Below are 14,946 nucleotides of genomic sequence, written 5' to 3' on the forward strand. Positions count from 1 at the left end.
ACGATGTTACACATGGTGAGCTGTGCTGACAAACCGGCCATCCTGAGCTGCGTTCGTCAAGAATCTACTTTCAGATGTGGAAAACTGGCCAGAAGGAAGATGGCGATAGTACTTCTGAGGGGTGAGGACTGAGCAGCAGGTAAAAGCTCTCCCTCCCGGGGGGCCCACGTGCCACCTGATGTGTGGCCGCTGCAGTTCAGTTCCTGGACTCCCGGCGCAGAATCCTCACACCCAACGCAGACTTACAAAATCTGTCTGTCTCCCTCTGTCTCTGTCACACAGACACAGACACAGACATGGTCTTCTTCTGTGCTCTCCCCCAACAGTGGGTCAGACTGGAGTGACCTTAACCCCCAGCAGGACAGAGTGGGCTCCCTCTACAGTGACATGAGGAGCTGCCGAAGTCACCTTGAAAGAGAAGCACTGGCCTGGTCCACACACACAGGCTGAACCTAACCATTAAATCTGGAAAACTAGTGGCTTCAGACAAGGTGTCAGCCATCTTACATCCCAAAACTGAGCCAAAACTACAGTGGAAAATGGAAAACGTGCGCATGAAAATGCCCCTACTCAGACGGAGTTAGAAGTGTCGTTAACCAGCACTGGCTCTGGAACCAGACACTTCATCACTGCCAGCTGGGACACCAGGCAGCCTACTTGACCCCTCCAGCCTTCAGTAAGACGGTGGGAAAAACGCCCTGTAAGGCTGTCGTGTGGATTCAATCAGGTGTCACACGTACCAGATTTTGCTCAGTTCCTGGCACACAGTTAGTGCTCAATAAGTATTAGCAATATGTGTTAGCAATATCACAACCACACTAATTATAAATCTGTTTTGGTTACTATTTATTCCCCAAGTTTCAATTCTATTGCTGTGTTCAGAGAAAAGAAGGCGAAAGTGGCACGTAAACTCAGTCAACTGTCCCCTGGCTAAGGCTCCCCAGACACCTCATGGAGAGAGAAATCACACAGAAACACAAACTCTAAATCATTTGTTTTCACCCCAGGAAACAGCTACGACACCTTTGTAATATCATGTACAGAAAACCGATCCCAGCCACAAAGTGTCAAAATTGACATTGCTGGGAGACTCTTTAAAGATCTCTATTCTTCACAAAATTTAATTCCCTCACTCTATTATCATTTTTGTGTGTGTGTGAGGAAGATCAGCCCTGAGCTAACATCCGTGCCAAACCTCCTCTACTTTTTATGTGAGATGCCTCCACAGCATGGTCGATGAGTGGAGCAGTTCTACACCCGGGATCCAAACCCACAAACCCAGGCCACTGAAGTGGAGTGTGCAGAACCTTAACCACTGGGCCCTGGGCTGGTCCCCTAATATCCTCACTCTAAACGGGGATTCTGGAGAAATAACACCCCAGATTGCACAATCTCCTGTCTCAGTGAGGGTGCTTCCCCTGGGGAAGGACAGGTGACATGCAGCTCCGTGGCTCCGTGTCCTGGAAGGAGAGGAAGACAGTAAGCCTGCTTCCCGAGAGGGTCAACGTGAGCAGAACGGCCCACCGTGACTGCCACTAAAGGGGCTTTCAAAACCATCACCCAGCTCCGGGAGGCGCAGGAACGGTGCTTCCCCGTGAATCCAGCTTCACGGCTCCATGGGCGAGGACCTCTTCTGGGGACCGACATGCTGCCCGTGCAATCTGGGACCCATGTCAGTCCAAGCTCTGTGACTTTCAGGGCAGAGTCCTCGAGGAGGACAGGATGCAGCCCTGCTACCTGCACACCTGCGACTGTGACTGTGATTTCAGGGAGGCCCCTTCCCGCTATCTCCGGGCAGCCTGCAACTGCCAGTTGAGAGGAGATGGACACAGGGCCCACAGCTGGTCTAGACCACACCGGAAAGCTACCAAAGCGGCGGGATCCAGCTAGTATGGGTCTAGCGATGAAAACAGAGCCATCACTCATCCTGGACCTTGACCGGAGGGAGCAGGAACGCAGCCCACAGAGGAGGGCCGGGCCGCGGGCCGGGGCGCCTACCTGCAGGCCTGGAAGCCAGGGGCGAAGGCGGGAACCTGGCGGAGCTGGCGGAGGAGAGGCGGGGCCGGCGCCTGCGGAAGAAGCTCCGCAGCAGCCCGCACTTGAGAGATTCCACCAGCGTGGTTTTCCCCGAGCCCGAGTGGCCGAACAGCTTCAGTTTGATTCTTGGCTGGAGGGTCTGCGTGGGTCGCAGCTGCTGGATGAAGAGCCCTCGGTGCGTATCCTGAACACAGACGAGAGAGGCCCGTCAGTCACAGAGAAGGCGGCCCCGAGCAAGCAGCAGGCGCCGGTTCCCACCATCCGAGCCCCGCGGCGTCCCTCCCACGTGTGCCCGTGGTGCAGATGCTTTTCGTTCTGTCTTCCACACGTGTAAAACATTCATGTACAATGCACAGAACACACAATTCACCATCTTAACCAGTGTAAAGTGTACCATTCTGAGGCTTTCAGTACATCTACAGTGTTCTACAACCATCACTGCTGTCCAGGTCCAGAGCATTTTCATCAGCCCCAAGGAAACTCCACCCCCGTTAGCAGTCACTTTCCCCTCCCCTCTCTGCCCAGCCCCTGGCAGCCACCCATCTGCTCCCGTCTCTAGGGATTTGTGATTTCCATTGCATTCTGATGCATAACGAATTGGGTGGCGCCATTCCTGTGACGTGATCAATTTAAAAGTGGAATCTGGTCAGCTGTGTTAGACTGGCCTGGGGCATCTGCTCCTCCTGTTGGGAGGGGCCTGGTTCCTTCACGACATGTCATAGTAGAAGCTGACGAGAAGGAGGGGCATCACAAGGTACAAAGCTAAACACCGTGGAGGAGGCCAGGGCACATAACCTCTCCACTGTCCCTCCTCAGCCCCACAGGGAGAAGCAGGAGTCTCCCCAACACAGGGCCACTCCCTCCCTCGTTCGTTCATCAACAAACATTCATGGAGGGCCTCGCATCTGCTAGACAGAGCGCTGGGAATGGGACGGTCTAGAGCCCCCAGATCTGTGGGCCTGGGGAGACACAGGCATATGAACGGTCTGACGTCAAATCTAACATGAGTGCCTTTGACGGGATGGTGTTGGCGAGGTGCTCTGTGCACCCAGAGAACCCACCTCAAGGTCTACACGGTGGGGCCTCGATCCTGCCACCCTGGCCCCACGCTGGCCTCCCGTGCCAGCCTCGTTTCTACCACCCTGGCCTAGGTTTGGCTCCCTAACAATAGCAGCTCTGTTGGAGCAGAGGCATGCAGCCTGGGGGCAATTCCTTGCCCCCAACCCAGGATGGCTTTCTCTGCTTTCGCCTGTTAACTTCCACGCATCCCATGAGACCTATCTTGCTGTGATCTCTCCTGGAACTCTCCTCCCTGGCAGGCTCAGGCCCACGTGTGGTTCTCCACTGACCCCACCTGACTGTGGGGTAACTGTGTGGCGCTCTCCCCCTTTAGCCTGGGAGCCAGCTTGAGGGAGAGATGGTGTCCCCAGCACCTGGCACAGTGGGATGGCGCTGCAGAAATGACTGACTTGGAGGTGACCCACGCAAGAGCATTTCAGAGATGAGCGCCTGCCTTCATGTCACAGTGGGATCTCACACCTAGCCAGCCACTGCTTCCCGTTCTAAATCCTGGGGGTGCTGAGTTACTGCTGGTCTCTCCCAGCTGAGCCACTGTCACGGTGCCCACTCTTGTCAGAGCAAGCTCATATAACACTCGTAGCTCTCCTGAAGGCTCCAGACTCTACTCCCATTTTCTCCCAGGAAACTGTGACCCACTTTTTTCAACAGGGGCAACACTGCCCCCTGGCGGGCATTGTGGAGATGGGCGGTGGCATTTTTCGTTCTCAATGTTGGGGAAGCTACTGGCGGTGGGTGCTAGGTGCCCAGATTTGTTCACACAGAGTCCCCAGTGGTAAGAACTCTCCTGGGTCCCTGGACCTCTGAGTGTGTGCTGAGCATCGATATAGGAGAAAAACCTGTTTATGATCATCTGAGCTTAGGACTTAACTGCATTTCACCTACGACCCCGAGGGCCTTAGGGGGCACTGTTTGATACATACGACTTTTTCAAGAAAGTACTATTTTATAAGTTGGTGGAAGAATATACATATACACATAGCTCTGCAGATCTTTCACGAGCTCCGTCCCCCGCTTGTGAAGATCACGACGGCATGCAGCAGCAGAGCTGGAATCCACCCCAGCCTGCAGTACCCCAGGCGCAGGAGGCGGTGCGCTCAGGGTTCCGCGGATGAGGCCCTGGAGCTGCTGGTCTCACTCCGTCTCCTCAGGCCCTGTGCCCGGCTTTTACACACTGAAACACACTATGTTTTACTTAAATATCTTCCTTTGATGTCTTTGTTACATTGAAGTTAGGGCATTCTACTGATCTTCTAAAATTATCTGTGTAGGTGCGTTGTTATCTATGAGTTTTATTTCAGGAGAGTAAAAGGGTGTCACAAAATGTATGTCCTAAGATGCTGGGTTGGCTAGGCTTGGAGACCACGGCTTGCATGGTGATCTGCAGAACATGAAGTTGTCCTTGTTCTGGTTTCTTCTTCTAATCTCAAGTCTCCACAGGTTCAGGGACAAAGCACTGCGGGGGCGTTGAGGGGCCGGGCAATCTCGCCAGCACTTCCCCTGAACTATTACCGAGTCAGCACAAAAGCTGAAAAGGTTCTGTCCTGGGACAGTTACTCAGCGGGGTGCTGCCGACCAGGCTGGAAGAATCGGGCGCTAGCACTCTCCCCGATGCTGTCTGCTGCTGCAGCTAGGCCCGGAGCCCTGAAGCAAAGGCACCTTCCCTCATTCTAATTTAACCTTCTGAACCAGCCCTTCGTCTTCCCCGTAAACCAGGCGCCCTGCTCACAGCTCCACCGCGTGGTGAGCAACTGAACTGCAGTCAGCAACTTGGGAGCGCCGCCTTCTATCATGAGCATCTCACTGGGAAGATTGAAGAGCTCTCCACCTTTCTCGTGACACACCGCTTACTAACACACGCAGATCCCTTGTGTGAAGCCAGTGGCTGCTTCTCCTGAGATGGAGGAAGGCAGAAAACCCGCTTCCGACTTCAATCCAATCACTGGGTCCCGGGCGCACTGTGCAATCAACTGGCTTGTGGCTCTTTCCTTCTGTTTCTTCCCCTGTTGATCTTGACACTTTGCACGCTGGCCAACATGTCTGTCCCGTGTGAAGGAGTGAGGGCATGCCTGTCCCTTCTGCATGAGTCCCGTCGGCCCTTCGCGGTGATGAGACTTGAATCATTGTGACTCTGGGACACTGCTGCTGCCCTGGCATTCTTCCAGAGGCCACTCTGAACCAAGCCTGGCTGGCTTCTGTGCGGCAAAGTAGCGTCTGTGCCTTGCTCAGTGGTGGGCTGGAAGCTGCTGGCAACCTGTCTGCCTCCTTCCCGGGCCAACCCCAGAAATGCAGGCGAGAGGGAAGAGGCAGCCTAACCCTAGTCAGGCTCCCCTGAGCCCTCAAGTTCCCGAGCTTGGGCTGTGTCCTGTGCCCTCGGCCTGGTTAGTCCAGTTTCAGCAAGAAACCTGCCGGGTCAGTTTAGTGAAAATCCCCCACCCTTGATAACTGATCAAATCCCCGCTCCATGTCTGATGGCCTGTCTGCCTTCAGCAAGAATCCTGGTGAGTCGGGGCACTGTAACCTTTAAAACCCCCCTATCTTTCTGCTGCCTCCGCATCCCCAAATGGGCTGTGAGCACCCACCCCGGTGCGCCAGTGTGACAAGGTGCTCCCAACAAGTTCTCCCTCCTGCTCTCCAGTGGTGACCCCGACATTCAAGGCAGCAGTGACATCTCCTCACGTCTCTCCTTGTGTACTCCACCCAGATCCCCAAAAAAGGCCCTTGCCACGGTCCTCTCTGCTCCCCAGCTTGGCTGAGCCCACGCCTGTGACGCCCTCTTGACCGCTGTCTCTCAGGGACCTGTGAGTATAAGGAACTGTGTTTCCTCCCGAGCCTCCCCGTCTCCTCTTGTGGCCGCAGCCGCTGACCGGCTCATAAAAGAGTCCAAAGCAGTCTGTGGAGCAAGAAGCCCCCAGCCTCGAGTTTCCTCTCAGCAACTCTCCGCCCACTGTCCCCGCCCTGCCTCTTGGCCATGATGCTCCATGCAGGAGCTGAGCCACTCTCTCTCCCCTGCCACCCCCCACAGCCCCCTGAAGCGAGTCTGCCTTACCGTCTAACGGCACTAGGAATTATTTCTTCTTTAACACCTGGAGGAGTGGAGACAGGTGCATTTCCTGTCTGTAGCCGTAAGTTCCATGTGAACAGCACCTTCCAGCTTACTTTCCTTACACTCCTTACTCAAACCTCAAACAAACTTTTGTGGTTAATGAGGTCATTCTCCCTTCCAGATGAGGAAACTGAGGCTCAGAGAGGCCAAGGCACTTGCCCAAGGCAAGGACAGAACTCCCCACCAGGTCTTCTTTCTACCGCTGTTGGCCACGGAAAGGGAGGTGGTGGGATTCTCAGAAGCAGGGGAGAAAGGGATGCATACGGATTAGCAAGGTGGGGGCAGGACCTCAAAGCAGGGCGTGCTGGGGTGAGGCACAGCACTGTGGAGTGCCTAAGGAGGGCACTGCCTGTGTTCCCGCTCAGACACTCCCCGTTGGTGCCAGGGCTCCAGTGCACGGCTGCCGCTTTTTACACTGCATTTACACTGCATTCCCCGGAGCACTTGCTGTGGCTGCCTCCTTTTTCTGTCCTTCAGGTATTGGTTTAAGTATCACCATCAGAGAGGTGTCCCCTGACCAGTCAGTGGAAAGTAGTTGCCTGCCCCTCCCCCAGTACTTTCTCTCATTTCACCCAATTTGAATCCCCTGCACTTACACCAGGGGGCAGCAAACCTTTCTGTAAAGGACCAGGTGGTCTCTGTTGTGACAGCCATGTATGCAGAAAGCAGCCATAGACGGTAGTGTGTGGCTGTGTCCCAATGAAACTTTATTCACAAAAAGAGGCAGTGGGCGGACTTTGGTTCTAGGCCATTGATGCCAACCCGACTTACCCACCTGGCACTGTATGTCTTTACTGGCTCCGGTGTGCCCCTTTGTTCACTGTGGTCTCCCTGGTGCCTAGAACAGTTCTTGGCACACAGTGGACGCTGTGAGTACTTTTCACTGAATATTATTTGATACCTGCATTGCTCTCTGAAGCCCTGCTGAGTCTGGGTTTCTAGTTCCCTTTCTTCAGCACCTTGCCCCCTAGCAATTTAGCTTTCACTTTCTCACGAGCAAAGGTGACTAAACATCCGCAGATGGACAGGGAAGACCGCAATCTGGGGAGCCAGATAAGAGCATGGAGAGGTGATGTGGCTTTCCGCATGTGGCAGGGTGCAATTAGACCCTGCTTGGATGGGAAGAGCAACTCTTAATTATGCAAATGCAGTTACTTGTGGTGAATTTTAAATTCTGGGCAAACTCCCAACTTTGTCCTTTTTTCCAAAATATTCCTGAGCACCTTCTTCACTGTCTAGTCTTAGGCTTAGGAAAAGCAGCTACTTTTAATATCAGCTTATGGAAAATCTGATTTGAAGGACAATCAAACAAAATAAAAATGAACCAACTCCGCAAACCCCCTGAAACTAGTATTTTAAAATCAGGCAAGAATGGGAGTCCCAGTGACAGTGAAAATGGGTGCCGATGGAAATCTAAGTGCGAGCCCTCCCCGCCTGTCCTGACAAACACTGACCGCCTTTTTTCTATGAAAGCTGGTTTGGCTAAGCCACAGCACAGTCCTGGGGCGGGTTTGGAGGGCTGAACTGGGCTGTTAGCAGCGGGTGAGCACGGGGGAGAGCAGAGAGGCAGCTCCTTTTTGTAAGATGGTACCTACAACCCACAGTGTGGCTGTGGGGGCTTCCAGGGACCCCAAAGCAATGGTGTGCTGGTAAACCAGCTTGCTGGGGGAGAAAGGCCCTGACTGCAGTGTTTGCTGTGCCTGTGGTGTCACACTGCCACCAGGGCTGATTTCAGGCCCCCAGGTGGCGGCACTGACTCATAGTTGGGAAGGGATGCGTACGGGGGCTCTCCTGGACAGTCCCGAGGTGCCAGAACGACTACCCCTAAATCCTCGTGGTGACGGGTCCAGCTGTGTTGTTCCTTCCCCACGAGGCCCAGCCTCGACTGCCCTCCTTCCCCCCTGCCCCGCCCCCCTCACAGACGCACCGCTGCAGGGTCTCATCTCCCCACGCTGGCCCCTTTCACTGTCTTAAGAATCAAACATCCTCTCGCTCTCCTCTGGCCCGGCCTCTGCTGCCCCTGCAGGTCAGCAAGACGACTTTCGTTTTACTTCCTGAAGACAGAGCCCCAAGGCCTCCCTTGCAAGTGGCTGTTTAAAAATACATTCCAGGCACTGTCAGAGGTGAAAACACAGGGAGGGGTTCTTTTGCTAATTTGGCCTATTTGGAAATCAAATAGATTGACAAGGGAATTTAAGGCCAACATCCCTGCTGTCCCCATACGGACTTACTTCTCTAGGAACGTGTTTAGGATCAACACTTAGTGGGTCGACGACGGAGGGTGGCACCACCCCAAGAGGTGTCAGGAAATGTGTAGGGGGGGATACTATGACGTTAGATGCTTGGGGGTCCTCGCTTTCTGTAAGGACGGGAAGTCCCTCCCACCCAAAATGCAGACAGCTCCCTGGTGAGAAAGACTGGGAAATACGGAGGAGAAAACGACATTGATAGGAAATTGGTGACAAGATGCTCCCCAGTATGCTACCCTCTTTCCCTTCCCCTCCCCATTGTGTATGGTTGTGAACAGTCTCTTCCTCCAGATGATTCGAGTTATAACTGCAAGTCAATCTATTTGTTGGCTTTCTCTGCAGGTGTTGCTGCTCCCGGCGGCAACCTACCACAAATCCTTGCCGATGTACTCTCCAGGGAGGTGACTGTGGCATCTTAGTCACTTTCAAGAACACGCTCAAGTACAGGTGTCCCCAAATCCCAGTCAGTTATTTATTTTGGGATTTATTTTAAAGAAAAAAGTATGTTTAGAAATGCTTGGCAGCCACCTCCTCCTTCTCTAGCTCATCAGGAAGCTGAGATCTAGAGTCATCTGAGGGAATGATTCGGGCGACCAACATGCCGGGCTCACTGAACATGGAGTGGAAGACTCTGCTAAGGGAACGGCCCCTGGTTACCCTACAGAAGGCGATCCGTGCTCGCCACAGAGGGGGTGAGCTCAGGCAGGGAAAGGACCGCCCCGGCTGGCGAGAATCAGCACCGAAACAGCCCTGAGCCCCCTGAGTGAGCTCTGAAAGCAGCTGTTTCTGTTTCCGGTCTGATCTGGGCCCTGCATGTTGCTTAACCTCGTGGAGTCCCAGTTTCCTGCAGGAACATGCCCATCTTGGGGATGCTGTAAAATTACAGGCCAAGCCACACATATGGAGGATCAAACGGTGGCTGTTACTGAAAAAGACTCTAAGGGTACTCCACCACAGTTGCCATTGTTGACACGCCAACATCTGCTCCCAGGGGCTGGGTCACAGAAGAAGACCCCACGGGGAAATCTCCATGTATCCCCAGGAAGTAGATGGTCTGCAGAATACCAACAGTGATGCTTACTGTGGCAAACACATGGTGCTTCCTATGTGCAGGCACTGTTCTAAGGGCATCATTTACATCCACCCATCCGAGCCTCATCACCCTCCTGTGAGATAGTACCCTACTCACCCCATTTGACAAATGGGGAAACTGAGTCACAGAGCTGTTAAGCAACTTGCTAGTTCACTCAGCTAGAAAATGGCAGAGCTGGGATTTGAACCCAGGTCGTCTGATTCCTGAGTCAGTGCTCTCAGCCATTACCCTATATTTTGTCTCTCAAAGCAAAGATGAGAGGGGAGACTTTTGGTGCATTCTGGGCTCTAAAAAAGAGGATGTCCTTTAATCACAGGCATTAAAACGACTCTTGTCTTGATCTCTCCTTAGAGAAAAATCACAGGATAATGGTAAAATATTAAATAAGATAATATTCCCTCTCCCATGTCCCTTTTAAAAATCTAGGCACCAAAAGACAAAGGTGCAAATCAGTGGAAGAAAATAAAGGAAAACCCACACTAGGGCTGTGCTAGAACTCACTCTGTGCCAAATTCACAATTCTCGACTGGAAAACAGCCGCCTTTCCCTGAGGCACAGGGAGCTGGCAGTAGCACCAGGCCAGCTTCTTTTTATTTATATTTCTAATTACAAAGTTAGTCTAAGCTCGCTGCAGAAAATATGGGAATCAGATTAAGGGAGAAAGAGCACCAACCCAGTCCACCCAATGCTGGCTATGGGTCGGGTGTGCCCCCTTTGCGGCTTTATTCTGGGCATTTATTCATTGTTTCAGATCTGTCAATGTAATGGACATCATGTTTGCACCCAGCATAGCAAATCTGTTCTTAAATAAAGGAAAAGACCCTTCCGAAGGGGGAGATGGGCAGGAAACAGCCTTGCCCAAGGGAAGGCCGGGTGCTCCGCCTGGGGAGGCCTTTGCCGGATGGGCAGCGAGGCGGGGACAGCGGCTCTGCAGTGGAGCTTCTATTAAAGGCGCAGCCTGCCCCGCCCCAGGTGCCACTGCTCTGTGGTGAGCGTTTCCGAGAGGGTGGACAGCACGCCAAGCCCAGGGAGAAGGTGGCAGGGCATTTCCAGGATGCCACACTGCGAGAGGCCCTGCTCCCGTGCTGGCTGGGCCCGCAGACACCGGGCAGGGACAGTGCTGCTGCTCAGGGCAGGATGGCGGCACTGGGGATGGTGGGCGGAAAGCTGTCTCTGTGGACCGGGACATGTGCAAATAGCTCAGCCAGCACGTCCGTACATCTGCAAGGCCTCAAGGCCAATAAAGTGTTTCCTCCTACCATGGACCACAGCAGAGACCAAATAATTCACAGCAACAATGCGTGCTCATCCAGGTGTGGAAAGGTGGATCTCATTTCAGTTTCTTTTCACTAACGAAGGATACTATAATGGGTAATGGATATAAAACAGCCCCTATATTGTGACACTTGGTCCATAAACCTATGCCTCTATACTCCAGTGCAGGGCTCCTACCATAACCCCGCAAAGGCCGGGGGTGCTGACCGGCCACCTGCAAGTCAGCGTGGCCTGGAGGTGTGTTTTGTTGGGCTGACATATCACCTCAAACAGAGTGAGCTTAAAGATGAGGCTTTCTGTGGAAGTTCATTATTGATTTGCTGACAATGACTGACCCTTTGGCGCCACCCTCCTCTCGTTTTGCTTGTAAACAAAAAGTTTCCCTTGTTTTTCTAGTCCAAATTCTTCTCACAAGGAGACAGCCCCTGGTGGTAGAGAGCAGGAGAACACGAAGCATACTGTTAACTTACTATTTCCCCTAAGAAAGTGTGAGTAAGGCTCGGGCAACTTTTCCAGCTTCATCTCTTTCTGGAATTTCGATGGAAGCCTGGCATCTGCTGGGAGAGCTCAGTCTTCACCAGCCGTCTGCCCAGGGCCTTTGTGGCCAGTTCACACACTGCACAGCACAAAGGTGTGAAAACGAGTTATCCTCCCACTTTAGCTCTCAGCGCTGGGAAGGAAATTATTTCAGCCTGCATGTCTCCTCCCGCACCGGGACCAGAGGACACCAGGGAAATTCAGAGTGTCAGCGGCTGTGAAAGTTACAACATTCCCACCCGTGCCTAGGCACTTGTCAGTGTATATGGCAGGACCTTTGTGGGATACGCTGAGCTTATTTTGGACAATACCGTTTCCATGAGCACTTAAATCGACTGAATTAGTTTTTAATTTCTCTAAGTTTTTTTGAAAAATTATTACATGATTATTATAAGAAATTTGAAAGAACAATAAAGTTTAAAGAAGAAAATGTTCATTACAATAGCGAAATTCAAAGACACCACTGTTAACATTTTCTTTCTGTGCATTTTTAAAAGATATACTACGGATTATAACGTGCACATAATTTGTTTTGTGCTTTGATGCCCCGGAACATCTTAAGCATTAAACTCCTGTTACTAAAACCTCTTCAAAAATAATTTAATGGCCAAAACCCATTGTATTCTATGGCGGTACGACAATCTTCTGGACATTACTGTTGGATATCTGATGTTTCCAATTTCATTATTGTATTATAAATAACACTGCAATGAACATCTTTGTTCATAAAACCTTTTCTCCCTACAATTTTTTTTTTTAAAGATTGGCACCTGAGCTAACAACTGTTGCCAATCTTTTCTTTTTTCTGCTATTTCTCCCCAACGCCGCCCCCCCCACCGTATATAGTTGTATATTTTAGTTGTGGTCCTTCTAGTTGTGGCATGTGGGACACCGCCTCAGCGTGGCCTGATGAGTAGCGCCATGTCCCCGCCCAGGATCCGAACCCTGGGTCCCAAGCGCAGCCCCAACGTAACCGCTCGGCCACGGGGCCGGCCCCTCCCCCCACGATTCTTTTGGATAGAGGCTCAGATACATAGAGTTCCCGGCTTAGAGAATTGGACTGTTTTGAAGTCTCTCCACACCCACTGCTGTGACGGGGGCTGGAAGGCACAGCTGCAGTTACTTATTTCTGTGATGTTTCGCTGAACCTCAGAGCAACGAGGTGGGATAAACCGGAGCGCACGTGGTGCGTGGGCGCGCCAGCCTTGAGAAGGCCGGGAGCAGAGAGCAGGCGTCTCACTTCCTCTCTCCTTTCCAGGGGGCAGTCGTCACCGAGAGGGCGGGAGGTCGGAAAGCAGGCACAGCGACTGCCAAGCGGCCAAAGACTTTCCAGTCCAAAGACAAGAAACAGGAGCAGGGCAGGTGCATTTATGCAAATTGTATGCAAATCACAGGGCGGGGACAGACGCCTTCTCAGACCCGCTGTGCGCCCAGAGCCTCACTTTATTTCTCATGTTTACAAGGGAAAAGACAGAATTTTTCACATAAAAACAGAGCCTTTCAGACCAATAAACAAAATTTCTCACCTTTCGGAGTCTTGCAAGGAGACCTGCTACATGTTCGTGCTGTTCCGATTTGGCAAGATCTTCCGCTGTCTTTCCATCCTGTTGGAGAAAAATAATTAGTTCTTTTCTTCCCAACAGAGAGCTGTGTGTTCCATACACCAGTTCCGTCATCTGAGGCAGAAGCAAGCCTAACAGGTGTCGGAAGAAAATGAGCTGGACAGAAAGAGCACACCCTGCACTCTCACTGTCTGGGGAACCTCTACTTTGTCTGACTGTCCAGGACAGCAGGGGAAGAAGCAGGAACCCAGCGTGACCTGGGGTCCCGCGAGGCACCGTGAGATGTCTCAGGCCCACAGGCATTGATCAGACTCGGCCCCTCGTTAGTGGGCAGAGGACTCTGTCCTGAGCCTCTGTCCAATCAGGCAGAAAACAAAGATGGTCATTAGATGCCAAAGTCTAGTCGGTGCAAGCTAGCATCTTAAAAGCCACCCAAGCACCAAGGTCAGCACGCATGGATGTCCATCATCAGTAAGTGCCGTGCATTTTGAGGAAAAGCCTGAGCTGTACAGACCACTTTGACCTACAGATTTTCAGCGAACATAAAAGGAGGAAATAAGGGTCCACAGCACTTCAGTGTTTGCTTTTTAATTAGGGAATGTTCATAGGGTGCCGTTTCATAATGAACGAATTCACGTCTGTCTCTAAGCCGTGAATACGCACGACCCTGGCTGACCCGGCCGAGCGCCTCTAACACCGCGAGCCTGACCCAGCTCTCAGCGCTCGGTGTGCAGTAACCTCGGTCACTCCTGGGTGGCCGGAACTCTGCCTGTTCACAGGCTGCGAGGAGGAAACGGAGGCTTAGGGGCTATTCTGCTGCAATCTTAGAAATCATTACAAATTTAAAAGTAGAAATATGGGAAGGAGTTTCCACATAAATAAAGGCGATATTCTTTAAATAAGAAGAACAAGAACCATTCCGGCCCATCTCTCAGTGTTTCTCACTAACAGTTTAGTTCCGTCCCGTGGGAGCTTAGGGATGCCCACAACCTGCTGCACAGCACACCTTCCAATTCCTCAACTCAAGCCACAGCCCGAGCCACGGCCGGGCCCAGGAGAGCAGCGTTCCTCAACCTCGGCGCCGCTGGCACTTTGGACGGGATAATCCTCTTTGTGGGGGCGTCCTGTGCACTCCAGGATGCTGAGCAGCATCCCTGTCCTCTGCCACTAGATGCAGTAGCATTCCCCCAGCTGTGACAACCCAGAGAGTCCCCAGACACTGCCAAGTGTTCCCTGGGGGTGAACTCGCCCCCGCTGAGAACCACGGCCTCAGGGGCTGGTCCGAGCTCAGCTAGGGGGAATCAGGGATCGCGTCAGCGGTTCCTGCCCAACTGCCAGATCCCGTCCTGATGTGGTAGGAACGGCCCCAGTGGCGCAGTTCTCAAGCCACCGCACACTGGAACCCCGGGGCCTCCCAGAGCTGCTGCTGCCTAGCTCCCTTCTGGACACTCCGCCCTCACCAGGCTGGGGTGCCACCTGGGCCTTGGGGTTCTGAGCACTCCTGGGAGACACTGTTATGCAGCAAAGAGGGGAAGCACTGTCCTCGCTGGATGGACCTGCAACCTCCACCAACACTTTCTGTCTCTGGCATGTCTGGCCGTCTCAGTTCCTTCCCTCGGAGATCCCGACCTGCACGTCGCACAGGCAGAGGAGGCACAGTGGCAGAGGCCGCTCACCGCCAGAAGGCCTCTTGAGGGACAGGAGAACCACCGTCAACAGTCCTTACATTGGCGCCGCACTCTACAATTTGCAGACATGTTGCTCTAAAGGACACTCTTCAGGCTTCCAAAGGAAGCGCCTGCCCGAGTGGTGGCAAGCCTGAAGTTTGGGGTTCAGGGACCCAGGTTAAGTCTGACTCTGCCCCGCACCAGTTCTACAGGTAGTCACTTGGCCTCTGCAGCCCGGGTTTCTTCATCTGCAAGATGGGAGACAAGCCCCTCACCACACAGGTTCTTGAGCAGAGTACAGAAAACCAAATGGAAGGAGCCAGCCAAGTGCTGGACACAGAAA

The 14,946-nt window shown here is 52.8% G+C and overlaps 1 protein-coding gene across 2 annotated transcripts in view; it reads right to left on the reverse strand.

The window, feature by feature from the left end:
- DAPK1 (death associated protein kinase 1) overlaps positions 1-14,946 on the reverse strand; it is a 172,123-nt gene that overhangs the window by 16,466 nt on the left and 140,711 nt on the right. For both annotated transcript variants that reach the window (XM_023627106.2, XM_003363984.5), the window contains exons 19-20: positions 12,901-12,978; positions 1,999-2,221 (exon numbers count right to left, since the gene is read on the reverse strand). In XM_023627106.2, coding sequence (XP_023482874.1) covers positions 1,999-2,221; positions 12,901-12,978 — 301 coding nt within the window. The remainder of the gene's footprint in view (positions 1-1,998; positions 2,222-12,900; positions 12,979-14,946) is intronic.

This window comes from Equus caballus, chromosome 23 (genome assembly GCF_041296265.1).
Source record: "Equus caballus isolate H_3958 breed thoroughbred chromosome 23, TB-T2T, whole genome shotgun sequence".
Taxonomy (NCBI): Eukaryota; Metazoa; Chordata; class Mammalia; order Perissodactyla; family Equidae; genus Equus; species Equus caballus.